General features: G+C 47.8%; 1 protein-coding gene across 3 annotated transcripts in view; it reads left to right on the forward strand.

Moving 5' to 3' along the window:
• The window catches only part of Afg1l (AFG1 like ATPase), a 167913-nt gene that overhangs the window by 126636 nt on the left and 22896 nt on the right, over window positions 1-18381 (forward strand). For all 3 annotated transcript variants that reach the window (XM_037200459.1, XM_028890259.2, XM_028890260.1), the window contains 2 exons: window positions 510-580; window positions 837-937. In XM_037200459.1, the coding sequence (XP_037056354.1) occupies window positions 510-580; window positions 837-937 (172 nt within the window). The remainder of the gene's footprint in view (window positions 1-509; window positions 581-836; window positions 938-18381) is intronic.

The raw sequence follows: 18381 nt of genomic DNA on the forward strand, positions 1-18381 counted from the left end.
TCTGATGTGCAGCTCAAGTTGGAGTTTGCCAGCTAGCAATTCCATTCTGACTGCTCGATCCTCGCCGCCAGTAGCTGGGCTTGGTTTTTCTAAGAACCCCCTCAATGTTTAATTTCACATGCACCCTCTCAGGGGAGATTTCAAAGGGTGCTTGCTGGATGCTTGACGGCCTTGCCTGTTTGCTGTTGTTTGGCCTGCAAGCGAGAGTCAGCTGCTTTCTGTTCCTGTGTACACATAGGATTAATGGATTTACTCTGTCTGTATCGTCTCATTACTGGAAACATCTAGAAGCTCAGAAGTCTTTCAATGTATGCAAATAAGGCAGGATCGTCTACCTGAGAGTTAATATTCTCTGCTTTTTAAGTGTATTCTAAATCTAATGTTTGTATTTAGAGCAGATCACCCTGTTCTCTTTTTTTATGGGCAAAAAGCTAAGCAGGCTCAGGCAGCTGTTTGATGTCGGCTTCGAGTGTTATTAATTTCATATTCTATTATTCTTTTCACTGTAGTACAAGTGAAGCTGATGTGGAGGCTGTCATGGATAAGTTGTTTGATGAGCTGGCCCAGAAACAAAATGATTGTACGTAAGTTAATTTCTCTTGAAAGAGAATACATTTAGAACACAATGCCCAATCTCCACTGACCAATTAATAAGTCCCATTGCTGTATATGGGTTGATGCCACGCTCAAGTGGCAGTCATTGTATCAGCATTTTGTCTAATTTATGTGTTGAATCATGTGCTATTATTCATCAAGCTATGCATTTCCTATCTGTAAGAGATGAATTTTATAGTAATTATCCAGACAAGATTGAGTCTTTGTTCATGTTCCCATAGTAACTAGACCAAGGATTCTAAACGTGCAAGGGAGAGAGCTGCGCCTGAATAAAGCCTGTGGAACCGTTGCCGACTGCACATTTGAAGAGCTATGTGAGAGAGTAAGTATCCAGGCCTGGCCAGACTGGCTGGCCCTGTCCATGTTAAAATACTTCACGTCTTCCCTTCAGCCTGTTTCAGATTTTAAAATGCTCTTCGCAGAGTCAGAACTGAGGCCAGAGTCTCCATCAGGGAAATTTTCATCTATTTGCCAACCATTTTCATAGGTACTGGCACAAAATCTGCTCTTTAAGGGCTTTCCAGAAAAATAAAAACCGAGAAACGCAGAGGCCACTGTCGACTGTGGCTGGAAGCCGAAGCAGAATCCTCGTCAAGGCTCTTTTGTAAATGTCCCGTGTGAGGGAAGTAAGAAACATGGAGGTAAGGGCTGGCGAGATGGCACCGTGGGCAAGGACGCTTGCAGCCAAGCCCAACCACCTGAGTTCGATTCCCCGGTCGCATATGGTGGAGGAAGAGAACACCTCCCATAAGTTGCCTTCTGGCCTGTGTGGTGAGATGAGTGTGCAGGGAGAGGAGGATGAGTGGCGGGCGTCCTGTGACCTAAGGAAGTGTGTCATTAGGAATTGCCATTCCCCAAATTCACTGTTGTGCTTCTGGGCTGTATCTGAGCCGTTTGGACCAGGTGAAGGGAAGTCAATGTACAGAGCTATGGCATTGGATTATCTCATAAATAGTTTGTCTTACAGATGAAATACATGCACATGCACCCCCCCCCATATATTAGAAAGTCTTTGCAGCTCCGTTATAGATATGAATTCTGTCTTTCTGAAGTTCGGGACTTCTCTGTGCTCAGTAGAATATTTGACCTCATCATCCAGTCTACGTCTTGAGAAATTCAAGGAACTTTGCACGTAGCTCCTCAGTTGAGCATCACCCCCAGTCTCTGATTTGGGGTAACTACAGAAGAGCTGTTTGGAGGCAAAGGGAAGGCCGTTTTCCTTTATGCCTGCTGAGTAGGGAATGAGCGCGTTTCCACTCAGAGCTGGCAAGAATTTGTCACCGTTAAACCAGAGATGATACCACCTTTAAAGCAGTGGGTACCCTGCAGTTGCTTAGCGCTTTAGAAGGAATACAATTAGGATTAATTAAGAGCCTCTGGTGGCAGCCCGGCCTCCATACCCACTGTGGCTGACTTGACTCTACCTGCTTCTATCAGCGCATCATTGTTAAGGTCAAAGTCACCTGTCTTGCCGGGAGAGAATCTTCTTGTGCTTCCGTTTAGACTTTACTGTCTTTGCTAAAACAGACCCTCTTGTGAAGGATGAAGCTCCTCTCTCTGCAGTAGGACACCTAGTGAGGAGAGGGAACAGGCAGAGGTATGGAGTCCTGAGGAGGCCAGGGCTCCTTTGTAGCAGATTCTGAGTGTCTGTATTTCTTTCCTAGGCTCATTAGTTCAGGACACTTGGTATCAGAAAGAGGCCACTTAGAATCCCAAATCTCTTATAATCTTTTTACTGCTGAGTGGGGTGATGGGAAGAAGGTTGGTCAGGACTTAGTATTGAAAAATGAAAATGATACCAACATAACTCACTTTTATTTGACAAAAGTTTGGATTGAGTAGCAGCTATGAACTAGACTATCAGAACCAACAATAACAAGATTTCCATGTGGTTTTGGCATAACTATCTTGTCAAAATTCTAGAACAGTAAACCATTATGTCTTTCACTTCGTGACTTGGTTGTTGAGTTGCGTGGGGACCCCTTTCTATAAACCATTCCAGGGTTTCACATATTTCTGGGTATCCTTTCAGTGCATGAACACTCCAGGTGTTTGTGTTTGGCATTTCTGTGGAGTCGTTGCCCCGAAGTTTGCCCTTCCTCTGGTTAGCTAGACCCTTCAGTCGCCAGTTGCATGCATGGGTGAGTTCGCCTTTTATCCCATGGTAACTGGAGCCTTTGCTGCATTGGACGAGCCCCGAATGACTGACAAGACGCCGGATGAGGGATGTGCTCGGTTTCCCAGTGTTGTGCTCAGATGAAGGACGTCTGAGGAAGGGCTAAATTTTTAAGTGGTCAGTTCCTCGCTGCTATTTTCTTATTATGGTGATTCTGCATCTCTTTGCAGCCTTGTAATTGTGGCAATTCAGAGACTGAATAGTTGCATGAAGAGGCTCCTTGAAATCATTCAACTTCAGATTTAGCCTAAAACTCTTAATTAGTTATAATGGTTCTGTGATCCAGACTCCATGGTTGCCAAAAGATGTTCAGTGAAGATAAAAACAGCACATCCAAGCCCAGGTATGGGAGTCAACATCTGGGCGTCTGGTTCCCGCTTTGGATTACATAAGCTGGTCACTGGGAGGCCTGAGCGCCACTCAGCTGCTGCTACTGACATCATCATGGAAAAAAAAAAAACAAAACATTAATCCTGCAAGGAGCGAATGGGTTGACACTCTGCAACGACTGGTTTTGAGCCACAGGGGAGGGAAATGAGATTTCTATAGACTTTTAAGTGGGTAGCAACTCATCTGTAGTGTGTTAGTTAGTAAGGTCAAAGAAGGTTTTAGCTTGAAGTCCTTGACATATTCCGTAAGTCAACCAAACGGGCCCAGGGAATTGCACCTCCACATTCCTCTCTCTTCTCTCCTCCAAGCACAGTCTCACATCTGTAACCTTGCAGATCAACATCTAGTTTCTTGTTACCTTCAGTATTCTCTGCCTTCACAAGTCTGATTCAGCACCGTCATGCTCAGAGAACCAGTCCAAATCAGGAGACACCCCCCCTGCAGCCATATAAAAATAATAGCTAACAGAGCCATGCAGAAGGCATCATTCTAAGCATTCTTTATGTATTTGTTTGTTTAATACCGTGAAAGGTAGTGCTATTATTGTCCCATTTTATAGGTGGAGAAATAGAGGCACTGAGATGTTAATTAACTTTCCTCAGGTCACACTGCTACTAAATGGCAAAAGGAGGGCTTGAACTCTTGCTGGTTTGGGAAGAAGATGCTACATTCTTTCCTTCTACATTACATTCTTTCCTTCCACATTACATTCTTTCCTTCCACATTACATTCTTTCTTTCCTTCCACACTACACGGGGGTGGGGGTGGGGGTCTGGCAGGTTCTGCCTCCGTTCATCGGTAGAGTTCAGATTGTGCTGTGAAGTCTGCTCAGAGTCTTCGCATACTTCCACATCTGAGGCAAACTTAGACTTGGATAGGGTGAAGCGAGCTGGAGAAGCAGATGCCTCCCATCCTAGAGGCCCTCCATACAAATACTGCTGCTTTCTCTCCCTGCTGTGACGTGGAAAATGCCTTCTTAGAGGGCTGTGGGGAGCAGGGTGGGGTGGGGGTGTTCGATGGACTTTGCTCCTGCCATTCCCTTCCTACCAGAGCTACCCCAAAGAACAGTGAAGCCAGATGATGTATGTTTTCTGGACCCAGAGGTGTGGCACGTCTAGTAGTTCTTTATGTCAGTGGTTTGCATGGAGTAAGCATAGACCTGTAGGGGTCCCTGTGAGCCCCCAGGAGTCCTGAAATCCACATACTGCTGGGCAAACAGAGGATACTCTGCTCTTCTCACTGGGGGGAGATTTCTAGTAATGGTGCTATAAAAGTGACGGGCAAACCCGCTGAATTAAGACAGTGGCATCACACCATGCTGTGTCCTCCATGGCTGGGCACTCACAGAGTCCCCAAACCGAGTGGAGACAGCTCCATCGAAGCCCAGTCCCCACAGGGCAGGAAAAATGACTCATTTCGTTAAGTTTCAACTTTGAGAACGTGTACTCTCCATATTTTTTTTTTCTTTTGGTGAGGAAATGAGAGGTAGCCTTTATGAGACACTCCCATATACCAAATACCATGGCTGCCTTGAGGGAAAGCCCCCCCCCCCCCAAGAGAGTACCAGTTCTTACATAAAAGACTGAGTGACTGGTTATTCAACTTGGCAGACATTTCCTCACAGTGTTTGACAGACATTTCTTGGAAATGAGTGAAGACTGTCATTTCAAGTAAAACAGTGAGCAATATTTGTTACCAGTGATACCGTGTGAGCAAAGGAGCCATATTTGTTACCAGTGATGCAGTGTGAGCAAAGGGGCCATATTTGTTACCAGGATGCAGTGTGAGCAAGCATATTTTTACAGTGATGCAGTGTGAGCAAAGGGGCCATATTTGTTACCAGGATGCAGTGTGAGCAAGCGAGTGAAAGTTACCATTGTGGCACTTGTCTCTGCCATCATGGTACCAACAGCTTCCCAGTTCTTTTTTTTTTTTTTTTAAGATTTATTTATTTATTATGTATACAGAAGAGGGTGCCAGATCTCATTGCAGATGGTTGTGAGCCACCATGTGGGTGCTTGGAATTGAACTCAGGACCTCTGGAAGAGCAGTCGGTGCTCTTAACCTCTGAGCCATCTCTCCGGCCCCAGCTTCCCAGTTCTTAACATTTTTTTTTTTTTCTGGTGAGATTGATGGTGATCTCAACAAATGCAGAGTTTCAGGAGTTTGGGGAGGAGGAGGGGAGAGGAAACAGGGTTAGAACAGTGTCTCTCTGTGATTTGGCTGGCCTTGAATTCCTCGTCCTCCTGGTCAGCCTTCCTAGGTCTGAGATCACAGGTATTTGCTCCCATGTCTAGCTAAATGTTTTGGTAATTATATAATTAAACATTTCAACATTTGGAAGGTCTAGTTTATTAGAACAACATTTCCCAATACCTCACTAATGCATCCTCTTATAAAAACATACATGACAGAAGAAAAAGGCAGAAAGACTAATAGAAAATAATAATTCAAAAGTATAAGCTGTGTATGGTGTCATGCACCTGGAATCCCAGCATTTGGGGGGCTGGGTCAGGAGGGTTGGGAGTCTGAGGCCGGCTCGAGCTACACAGTACACTTTTCCTCAAAAGCTGGGGGCCGGGGTGATGGCGGCCGAACAGGTCGCCTCCAGCCTTGTGGCCTGATTCGATCTCATAGATCCAACTCCAGCAAGCTGTCCTCTGACCTCCACCTGTGCGTGTGACACATGTAAGTAAAGGTCACTTAAAAATGCACGGCCATGCACGTGCTTGTGCACACGCCAGAACTGGTTCAGAGTCGACTGTGCCACGAGCATTTTAAAAACTACCCCTTGTCAGCTTCGTTAAACGGTTTAGATCAGTTCAGGTTCACAGCGACAGTGGGAGGAGGCTGGGTGTGGTGGCCCATACCTGTCATCCCGACAGTTAGGACACTGAGGCAGGACGGTCACTGTGAGTTTGAGGTGAGTTTAGGCTACACAGTGAGTTCTAGGTCAGCCTGTGCTGCAGTGAGATGTTGTCTCAGAAAGCTGCAAAGAAAACAAGGAAAGGAAGGAAGAAAGAAAAAAGAAAAATGGAGAGCTGTGAGCACCCGCACTTACCGGGCCGAGGTCACCTGGTATGGCCACGAGGAACAAAGTCAGGCCAGTTGGAGGGGCCACGGCACAGCCGAGGCCGTGACAATTTATTGAGAGCAATCAGACTTTTCATACCTTTATCAGAAACGGAAGATAACGGCCATTGCCGGGATCCATACAGCTGTAGTGGCCAGGATACAGTGAAGCTGGCAGGCCATACAGGGTCCACAGGATCAATGTCTGAAACCAACTGTCCTGTCACGTTCCCATGCGTCCTTGACTACGAAGGGAGCACACAGAGAAACACACAGCAGCCTGAACGCTTCACTGCCTGAGGGAGTGCGTCAGTCTCTCAGGAACCGGAAGGCGCACTATGCCCCAGGAACCATGGACTCGAACCTGAGAAACCAATGACCTTGGGCAGCGAGGCCAGGCTGATTCCATGGTTTCCCTGCAGAGGTCGTAGTACAGAGTGTTTATATCTGCTCCCGAATCTAGGTTCCTTTATTGTTAACACCTTCTATTAATGTGTTTGGTACATTTAATGAACAAATATTAAATACATTTTTCATGTTATTACTATTTTGCTGGCAATGTAGCCTGAACGCCTGAGCTCTGATACAGTATTATGAAGTTTCTACTTTATCTACACTTCCTTATTTCGATCTAATGTCCCTTCTCTGTCCTAGGATGCCATTGGCTTCTGAGGTCATCATCTCCTTAGTTCCTAACTGTCACAGTTTCTGAGACTTTTCTCATTTTTGATGACCTTGGCAGTTTTGAGGAGCCCTAGCCAGGCATTTGGTGACAGAATGGTGTTTTTCTCCTGAGGCCTCTCTGTAGGTCTTCCTCAGGCTCGCCCTCAACAGTGCTGCTCCGATTTTCCACACGAAGTTGTCTTTTCCTCCAATCCAGTTCCCTTTTGTCTTTATAGCATCAAGGAATAATCCTATAATAATCTGGAAAGGCTGTTAGAAATAGCTTTCTAACCACTGACCCACAAGCCAAAACATAACTAGTTTTAAAATGTTATGGGTTTAATGTAATGGTTTTTATGATTGTGGATTGCAATGGATTTAAAGAATTAAAATTTTCCTCCGTTTTAATTTCTAATATATTAATAACAAAGGTTAGGAGAGAGAACCCATGTAAATGGAAGTTCCTGAGGTTCCTTGATTATTCTCAAGAGAACAGAGGGCCTGGAACCATAGCACCCAGAGTCCATTTGCATTACAGTTAAACTTTTGTGACCCAAAAATGAAAGAATCATTTCGGGCACATGCCTTTAATCCCAGCACTTGGGAGGCAGAGCCAGGTGGATCTCTGTGAGTTCGAGGCCAGCCTGGTCTCCAAAGGGAGTTCCAGGAAAGGCGCAAAGCTACACAGAGAAACCCTGTCTTGAAAAAAAAAAAGAAAAGAAAGAATCATTTCGGAGAAAGCTAGCCAAAGCTGAATTCTAAAGCCTTAATGAGTAAACTGGCTATTCCTGAATTTTCCTTTTGAGAAATGTAATTTTTACACCTGCAGAAAATTGGTTACTCAACCAATAACTGCGTTCACAGGTAACTGCAAGAGCATTTCATTATTTGTGGTTTACAAATGACAGGTAGCCAGGTGTGTCTGCAGAAAGTCTGCACAGAAAATACACCAATCCATGCATATGCATGGCTGTTTGTAGATGTTCACCGACACCTTCCTCTGTCTCTCTCTCTCTGTCTCTGTCTCTCTCTCTGTCTCTCTCTGTCTCTCTCTTTCTCTGTCTCTGTCTCTTTCTGTCTCTCTCTGTCTCTGTCTCTCTCTCTGTCTCTCTCTCTCTCTCTCTCTCTCTGTCTCTCTCTCTTACTCGTTTGCCCTTACTGCTCAAGGAATAGATGTCTCATGTACTGGCCTCCATCTGTCTGTTACTCTCAACTGAATCATATTAGTTTATATATTGTTAACCTACAAGTCTTACCAAATAGGATCTTCTAGAGAATTCATGAATGGAGTCCTCCTTCAACTGCCTGCTTTATTTGGTTTTATTCATGGTTGGGAACTCCTTCTGGTGTGTGCCTGTCTTGGCACACTGTCAGGAAATGCTAAAGGATGAATAGCTTTTATCGGTGTTATTTGGCCAAGGCTGCAGGCTGGTAGTCTTTGGATGCTCCAGTGGTAATTAGCATCAGGATGAAGGCATTCATCAGCAGGCTGAGGCAGCCCAGGAATCTCTGTGGCCCTCTCTCTTCCCAGCAGCAAGGGCGTTCTTGAGGAATTCCTTGTCCCTTACCTATGCTGACTCCTGACAAAGCCATGCTCTAAATAAGACAGTAGCCACCCTCCCTAAAACAGAAGTAACAGGAAAGCCTGAAGGGGCTTAGACCTTAGTGGAAAATTGGTCTGCTGCTTGCAGGAATCTGAGTCCAATGCCATGTGTTTTGTTCTCTGTCTTTCCTGCCTGGTCGGCTCTTTCAAGAGTCGCGGTCACAGTTGTGGTTTTGAACGCTCCTTCTGTCTCTCCCACATGTTTGCCAGGGCGCATCTTCTGTAACCGTGGCCTCTGCTTGTCTTGTAGCATCACTTTAGGGGTGCACTGTAACCTACAGAGAGGAATGGAGAGCATGTTTGGTTAAGTATAAATGTCACCATGTGGGGTCTTAGAATGATAGACGGTTGGGGAATAAATTCTCATAATTGCCCTAGACCACAGTTTGATTTAAAAAGACAAAGTGCACACAAACTGCTTGGCCCGTGTGCTTATTTTATTATTCTGAGACTGGGCCGTAAAGGAGAAAATAGTTCCCTGTCAGGTTGTAGGTTTTCAGTCATTGTTGATTGATTTGTGTCTTCCAAGAAAATCTCTCTCTATATTAGGTTACAGGTTGTTGACACTTTCTATGTGTTTTACCAGTTTAAAAGGAAAAGCAAGAAAAAAAGACTTTTAGAGATGTAATCATGAGAGAGAGGCTAGATTAGAAATTTGAAAACTTTCAGACATAGAGTCATGGTGGTCATGTCCATAGTGAGCGGGAACATGAGGAGGAGTCAGGAGGGAAGGAAAACGGGTTTAAGAGACACACTCCTATGTTCCCTCTGTGTGAACTTTGTTGTTGTTGTTGTTTTGAGACAGGGTCTCTCTGTGTAGTTTTGGTGCCTGTCCTGGATCTCGCTCTGTAGACCAGGCTGGCCTCGAACTCATAAAGATCCACCTGCCTCTGTCTCCCAAGTGCTGGGATTAAAGGTGTGCACCACAGCCCCCTGGCCTCTGAACATTTCTGTTGGAGGGCAAATTCTTAGGCAGGACCCTTTGACCCTGTGTCTGTTTTCAAACTTGATCAAGAATGGAACTTTGGTGGCTGTTGTTTATGGCTGTAGACAATTTTTTTTTATTTCTTTTATGTATATGAGTATTTTGCCTGCACATACCTGGTGCCCCTGGAGGCCAGGAGAGGGTGTCAGATCTCCTGGAACTAGCTTATTGTGAGCCATGTGTGGGTGCTGGGGAGGCAGCCCAGGTCCTCAGCAAGAGCAGCCAGTGCTCTAAGCCACTGAGCCGTCTCTCCAGCCAGACTCTAGACTGTAAACTCTGCAAGCCATGGACTCCTCAAACTCCTCTGCTGCTTCTTTGAGGAAAAAACCAGCAGAATACTTCATGTTGTGCCATTTGTGACTCGTTTCAAAACCTGTCCATTCCCTGCATGCTGGAGGCCCCAGGGATTCCCAGAGGGTCTCAGGGGAGGGGGAAGAGTACCAAGAATAGCACACTTTCAAGATGGCCTTTGTCTCAGGGATACAATTATTTTGTGGATCAAATCTAGTAGCAGACAAGAGTTCTCATATTTTATTAATTTTTAAATTTTGTCATAGAGAACACGATTTGAGGCACCTTCTTCATACTTTAGATCAGTTGACTGGAAATCATTTAGTATTTATCATATTGCCAATTAGGATATGTCATCAGATGTTTTATTACTTTGAAATACGTGTTATAGAAGAAGTTTAGAAATTGTTAAAAATACATTGTTTTGTTTCCTAAAATAATAGTGAAATTTTGAACCAAATAGAAGATTTTGAGGGGGAAAATCCTATTACTGTTGTATCGTAGGAATTATAAGATTGTAACATATTTTAGGGCCAGATATTACTAATGTCTCAGTGTTAATCAAGAAGGTGTCTGGGGCTGAAAAGATGGTTGGCAGTTAGAGGTACTTTCTGCTCTTGCAGAGGGCCTGAGCTGGCTTCCCAGCATCCATATGGCCCCTCACAAACATCTGTAACTCCAGTTCTGAGGGATCTGATGTCTCTTTCTGACCTTTGTGGGCACCAGGCACACACATCATACACATACACATAAAAAAACACTTACACTCATAAAATAAAAACCAGCATATTTTTTAAGAAGGAAACATATCTAAGGGCCGGTGGGATGGCCTGGTTGGTAGAAGTGTGTGCCATGCAGCCCTGGCTTCAGTCTTTGAGACCCATGGAGGAAGGAGAGAGCCAGGTCCTCAGTGGTGTCCTCTGATCCTTCACACGCTTGCTGTGGCATGTCCACACTCTGGCACATGTGTGCCCATACGCAAGCATACATCATATACACACGCCACAGGAATAATTCAAGTTTTTTGAAAAGCAATATATCTAAAATTTCCACCTCAAAATCGATATATTGACTCAAGGCTCAGCAACTCTTTCCTTAGAGCTTTCATGTCCAAATGCTTTCATTGTGAGAAATAGAAAAATCAATATCAGCAAGTTTCTGTCAGGGCCAGTGAGCTGACTCCGAGGTGAAGACTTCCGCTAAGCCTCGTTGACCCGTCCGGTTCCTGGGGTCCACATGCTGGAAGGAGAGAACTGACTCTCCCCAACTAGAGTCCTCCGCCTCCTCTTCCTCACAGATCCCCGAACCCAGGACTTTCAGGCAGCTTTGTGAAGCTGTGCAGGGCCCCAAGGGCTGCCGCTTTCCCCAGCCTGTTCCCGGAGGCCGAGGAACAGGACTTCCTCCTGGGGAGGTCGGGCTCCGGCACCCAACATGCTCGATACTGTTTGTGCTGCCTTGTGCAAGCTACTGGACAGACTCCCGCCCTTCTCACCGTGTGGACTCTTCCATAACCGTCAGCGAGGCTTTACTGAGTGAGCAGTGGAAGGCCGCTCAGTTCTGGGCACAGTGAGGGGCTGGGTACAGGATGAAGAAGAGTCAGACCCCACTCTTACTGTCTCAGTTCGGAAGAGAAAATGTGGCGGGTGCGGGAGTCAGTAGACTGAGCAGATTATTAGCTCGACGGGGTATGTCCGAGCAGAGTCCTGGGGGTGATGAGAAGGAGGAGCCCAGCTTTAGAGCTGCAGAGTGAGCGATTCTGATGGCCCTGGGAGGGTAGGAATCCGAGAGAGATGCTCACCCTGGAGGCCACGTCCGTGTTTTCTCCCTCCAAGGTTTCATGTCGCTGTGGAGAACGGAGCTGTACATGATAGAGCTGATTCAGTGGCGTCTCGAGCCAGGAGGGTTTGTCACACTTCCACAGTGATGGGGGGACAGCTTCTATTTGACCAGCCCCCTTGTTAACCACACCTGTAAATTCTGGACGACATCTTAGGAACAACTGGCCCAATGACATGGCCAATCAAAAGCACAGAGAAATTAGGGTGCAGTCAGCTCTGGGAAGAGAGGATTGATTGTAGTGAGTTTATCATTTTTACAGTTTTTTTTTTCTGAAGGTAGATCACAGTTTATCTTAGTTGTTGAAAATTCAATAGAATCTAGCCAGGTTTATGGCCTGGGGAGCCACAGGGTGGGGCGTGGGGCGTGGGGTGGGGGGGCCGCGTGACCACAGCAGCTGAAAACACAGAGAAGGAGGAAACAGTCGCAAAGGAACCGTCTGCGGACAGCCTCAGGCTGCCTGTGGACTGTGCGCGCACAGCAAAGAACAGCAGAAGCCTGGACAGAGGCCTCCGTGTGGTGTGTCTCACAGAAGACAGCTTCAAGTCTGAGACTGCCTCGGTTAATTATCTGCTAAGGTGGGAATGCTGAAAGAAACCAGTACATCTAATAATCCCGACTCTGCACAAGCCAGAGGACCCCAATCCCCAGATGTAGGCAGGCACCAGAAAACAACCCACTTTCAAAAGAGAAGGTAACCAACGGAGGCAGCCTGGGATACAAATGTGGGGATCAGAGGTGAAATGTTAAAGTCACATGTATTTATTAGTGGGGAGCGGCTGGCCGCAGGGCAGGGTGTGTGTGGAGGTCAGAAGACACTGCATGGAGCCCTCTCTTCCCACCACCTGGGTCCCAGAAACCGGACTGGGGTTGTTAGGTTTGGTGGTAGGTCCCCTGAACCTTTAAACCATCTCACCAGGCTAGACAGAGTTTTCAAAGTAGCCGCGTTCTACATGTATGTTCAAAGGGATAAAGGAAAATATACTAGTAGTAGTGAGTAAAAAATAGGAAATCTTAGAAGGGAAGTTGGAAATATAAAAAAGAAACAAATGAAAACCCTGAGGTTAAAAACTCTGGAACCTGGCGCCGAGATGGCTCAGCGGTCACCAAGCACCGCCCTCACTAAGGACCCACGCTCAGTTCCCAGCACACGTCAGGAGCTCACAACCACCGACTCCAGCCTCAGGGCATCTGGCTTACAAGGGAACTGCGCTCCCGTGTGCACACTCCCATGCACACACTCCTGTGCACACACTCCCATGCACACACTCCCGTGCACACACTCACATGCACACACTCCCTTGCACACACTCCCATGCACACACTCCCATACACACACTCCCATGCACACACTCACATGCACACACTCACATGCACACACTCACATGCACACACTCCCATGCACACACTCCCATGCACACACTCCCTTGCACACACTCCCGTGCACACACTCACACACTCCCACACACACTCCCATGCACACACTCCCGTGCACATCCGGCACACAGCACACACTCCATGCACACTGATGCACACCACTGCACACACTCACTGCGCACACACCCTGCACACACTCCCATGCACACACTCCCGTGCACACACTCACACACTCCCGCACACACGCACACACTCCCGTGCACACACTCCCATGCACACACTCCCATACACACACTCCATGCACACACTCCCATGCACACACTCATGCACACACTCACATGCCCACACTCCCATGCACACGCTCCCTTGCACACACTCCCGTGCACACACTCCCATGCACACACTCACATGCACACACTCACATGCCCACACTCCCATGCACACACTCCCTTGCACACACTCCCGTGTACACACTCCCGTGTGCACACACCCATGCGCACACACCCACGCACACACTCCCATGCGCACACTCCCACGCGCACACTCCCACGCACACACTCCCATGCACACACTCCCGTGTACACACTCCCGTGCACACACTCCCATGCACACACTCCCGTGCACACACTCCCATGCACACACTCCCATGCACACACTCCCGTGTACACACTCCCGTGCACACACTCCCATGCACACACTCCGGTGCACACACTCCCGTGCACACACTCCCATGCACACACTCCGTGCACACACTCCCGTGCACACACTCCTATACCCACACACCCATGCACACACTCACATGCACACACTCCCGTGTACATACTCCCGTGCACACACTCCTATACCTACACACCCATGCACACACTCCCATGCACACACTCCCATGCACACACTCTCGTGCACACACTCCCATGCACACACTCCCATGCACACACACCCATGCACACACTCCCATGCGTACTCCCATGCACACACTCCCGTGCACACACTCACATGCACACACTCCCTTGCACACACTCACATGCGCACACTCCCTTGCACACACTCACATGCACACACTCACATGCGCACACTCCAAACCCCACTCCCGCTCTTGCTCATACACATAATTTTAAAACATTAACTATAACAATATTCTAGATCTAGGGCCTTGCGCAGTGCTCAGAAGATAAAGTTTCTTGCCATGTATGAAGAGTTCAGATTCTAATTCCGTTACCTGCGTAAGAGACTAGCTGAGCCAGAGAGCTCCAGGCACATCCAGAGACTCCTACCTCAGCGAACAAAGTAGAAAACAACTGATGAAGACACCTAGCATCGACCTCTGACCTCCATATATGTGCATGTACACATGTATGTGTGCTCACACAGATGTGTGCTCACACAGATGTGCACACACACACAATTCTAGACCTCAAACTTGAGAAAATATATGCTTAATAGCCGGTTTGAAGTGACAGGGAAATGACTGATGGGTCAGTGTGGTGACAGGTCCGCTTTCCCGGAGCACGGAGCAGAGGTAGAAGGGTCCTGTGACCGACATAGAGATCTGTGGTCTGCATGAGTTACAGTTAGCCAGGGCTACACACTGCCTCACTAGACTCTGTCTCAAGAACAACAGCAAAAAGAAAACGAAATTACGTAGTCTTGAAAACTGGAAGGGATGCGAGCGAGCTCGGGGAAGCGCTTGCCATGCATGCAAGCTCAGGAAGCTGAGTTTGATGGAGAACTCACTGGAAAAGCGAGGCTTGGTGGGCGTGACTGCGATCCCAGCAGGAAGTGGGTGGAGACAGGCGGACTCTGGGGCTTGCTGCCTGTTCAGTCCAGACCCCCAGCCGTGGGTAGTGCTGTCCACGTTCTGGGTGGCTTTTCCCACCTCAGTTAACTTAATCTAGAAAACTGAGCTGCGAAGGCAGAGCAGCGGCCTCCGAGTAGGCGATGAGTCACCTCTCTCCATCCAGAAAAAGTGTGGAGGGGTCAGATGGGGTGGGCTAAGGCTGCCCAGGGTTTTCTTGAATGTTTTCATAAAATCTGGGCTGCAGATAATTCAAGGTTGTCTTCTTGGCCAGAGGACGGAGTGAATAATTCTATGCACAGTGTTATTCATGGTTTGAAGGGTTTGGCCCTTTGTATTCTCGGCGGCACGGAGAAGCATTCAGCCTTGCTCAGATGAACCGCCGTCTTTACCCAGTATTCTCGTGATGTGGAAAGCAGAATGGGAGGAAGAATAATAACTCTTCGATGTCCACTTCATCTCCAGTTCTGATGGCACTTTTACATATCTAAGCCCAAGAGGATTCAGTTTGTCCCCAGTGGGCCCTCTCAAAGGAAGTCCTCGGCAAAACCCAAACAAACAGCCTAGCCAACACACAAGACTCAGGCCGCCGGACCTCGGCACTTACACGGCTTTGCCATGTGCAGACGCTAGCGTCCTGGAGTTGAAAATAAGTTCTTCATTATCTAAAGCCTTTCCCTGCCACACACACACACACACACACACACACACACACACACACACACACACACACACACACACCCTGCTGAATGTCCCTGACCTTGCCACTAACCCGATTCCCAAAGAGGAGCAGCAGCGCTCACCCACAGTTCACACACATGTGCAAACCACTGCCAGGGGGGCCAGAACCTGACCTGGCATCCTGCGAGGGCTCTCCAAATCTCTGAAAAGACCCCAAAGCGGACCCATTGACAGTGCGCGCCTTCACCCTCAGCCACAGGAGATGCTGCCCTCTGCTGAGTGATGTTGGGAGGCTCCGTTATGTAAGTGGCCAAGGGCAGACACTGACTTGTCCTCGGTTGAGCAGGGCTATGCGGGTCTTGACCACTCTCCTGTAGATGTCTGGCTAACACATTACATTTAAAAATAGAACAGGGGAAGAATGGGAACACCTCACTGCGGGCTTCACACATGTATCATCCCTGTAGTCTTTACAGTCACACACCATCGTCCTCCGTGTGAGGCGCCCCTGAAAATGGTTAGCCAGCTAGTAAAAAGCTTTCCCAGTGGGAAAGGGGGAAGGGTTGTTATAGCATTATTTTAATAAGCGAGTCTGTGAAATAATTCTAGTGCCACTTGGACTGTTTTTCTTCCTCTTGCCAGTCATTTTTCCCCTCAGTATCTGCTCAGTTGCTAATCTCCAGATTTATATTCTCCAGAAAACTAGCTGCCTATGAGGCTCTGAGAGTTCCTTATTGTTTTAAAGAGGTAACTCTAGGCGTTTAACAGCGGAGGGTCATGTTAAGCTGCCTTTAGACCGTAGCCCTTAAGGAGACTAAACTGGAGATGTTACTCAGCGCTAGAGAACTTGTGAAGCGTCTGCCTGCAATCCCCAGCTCTGCCCAGCTCATCAATAAAACTAAAACATAATTGCACCAGCCAGTGAGGCCCGGGATGGAACTTGGAGGTGGAATGTGTTTCGTGCATTCCAGGCCCTAGATTCAGCCCCTGTCACCACACCCTGAAACCACCCAAACCCCACATACCAGTGAAGCAATTGTAGAAGCCATCACATACACAGATGGCATGTCTTTGAAAAGAAAAGACAAAAAAGACTTGCTATCTGTGTTCCCAGATGTGGGGAACACAGATAAAAACGCAGAGTGGAGTGCACTGGTCAACTCACTTGACTAGTCCCATTTTTCCAGAACCTGGGTTGCCAAAGGTGTTGGCCTGAAGAACATGGGAGCCACGGGGGAACGAAATCCAGTGATCCAAAGTGTCCTGGTAGCTTCCAATAAAATGGAAGAGAACACCTCAGCTCACAAACTTCAAGACTGAGAGAGCGAGCGGGAGAGTGTGGGGAGCCGCACTTCCCATCGGGTAGCTTCCGGGACATGTTTAGCCAGCACCCCTGAAGACCCTTATTCCCCAGCCTTACAGCCTGAAGAGGCAGCCTTGTTTCTCATGGCCTCCAGACTGCCTCATCGCTGTGCCTCACCCGCAGCTGGGAACTCAACTTCATAAACACCCAGGCAGGACGTTCTTGCTCTAGAAGTGTTTGAGTGCCCGACTCTCGGAGCCACCCTAGACCATCCACCATTTTCACTCTGTTTCATGGATGAGCCCGGCTTATTGTTTCCAAAGAGGGGTGACTCTCAACCCCCTCTAAATTTTCGATGTGTATGAAGCACCCGGGGCCCCATCCTGGCCAGCCGGCCAGCCGTTTAAGGAACTGTAGTCTGTTTACTTGATCCGCCGGGGTTGTTCCTGTGGCACACACGTACCCCTGTTCTTGCCGTCTGTATGTGTTGTCTTGGGGTGTGTGGTGCTTACAGGCAGTGATAATTGCTAGTGGCTGCGTCTAGGGATCACGATTTCCGGTTTCTTCATATTCCCAGTCTTAAAGATTATTTTATTCATGTGAGTATGCCACATGTGTGCAGCTGTCCATGGCCAGAAGAGGGTGTCAGATCCCCTGGAGCTGGAGTAACAGGTTGGTGCCAGTCTCCTCCTCTGAGCACTGACAGCCCTGAGCTCCGGTCTGAGAAGAGAGTAAGCGCTCTCCTGCAGGGTCCCTGTACCAGCCCTCGTCACGTCTTTCCAACGCTGCTCCTAACCAGCGCTGCATTACATGCATTAGATGCTTTTCGGCCAACCACTGGCACTTCCTCCACCCCCCACCCCCGGCCCAGCTAACCTGGAAGTACTCCCAGGACTAAATCAGGCACACTTGTCCCATGGGGGGCTCTTGGAGCTGACTGACGTGCCTTGTGATCTGGGGCAGTTGTCAGTTCCACGTTCTCCAGAAATTAGGCTCCTGCAGAAACTAGAGTTCCTTATTGTACAAGGCTAGTTGGTGGGGGGGGGGGCAGAGGGGGGAGTGTCAGGCGGGGGGGGGCAGAGGGGGAGTGTCAGGGCGGGGGGGAGGTGTACCTTTAGTGTTCCACCGTTACTTTTTGTCTGGTCATTGATCTTCAAACTTGCTGTTAAAATAGGACTCCCCAGGAGTGCGGTATCGAGCACCAGTAGGGCAGACATGGGCAGAACTTGCCTCTTGACTTGGAAATTGATCAAGGAGGATGAGTTTCCTCAGCACTCCTAAAACACCTTTGGATAGTTCATGAGAGTTGGTAGAAGGTCCTAGCAGGATTGGTATATGGCGAAGTATTCCCAGCTGGCTCTTACGGGCTTCATATTCCTGAGATTTCTCAAATCTGACTCTTGGGGGAAATACTTACTCTACTAATACATTTCATGCTGTTTTCTAATTACAAATTTGGAATGTGGCAGCTCTAATGTTTAATGTCAACTCACATGGTGTTTTGGTTTGTTTTGAGAAGGGCACCCTCACACTAACTCCCATCAAGCATTTGTTCCTGGGGTACTTCTGGAACCGAGGTACAGCCATGTCTGTGTAA

Source organism: Peromyscus leucopus, chromosome 8a (assembly GCF_004664715.2).
Source record: "Peromyscus leucopus breed LL Stock chromosome 8a, UCI_PerLeu_2.1, whole genome shotgun sequence".
NCBI classification, from domain to species: Eukaryota; Metazoa; Chordata; class Mammalia; order Rodentia; family Cricetidae; genus Peromyscus; species Peromyscus leucopus.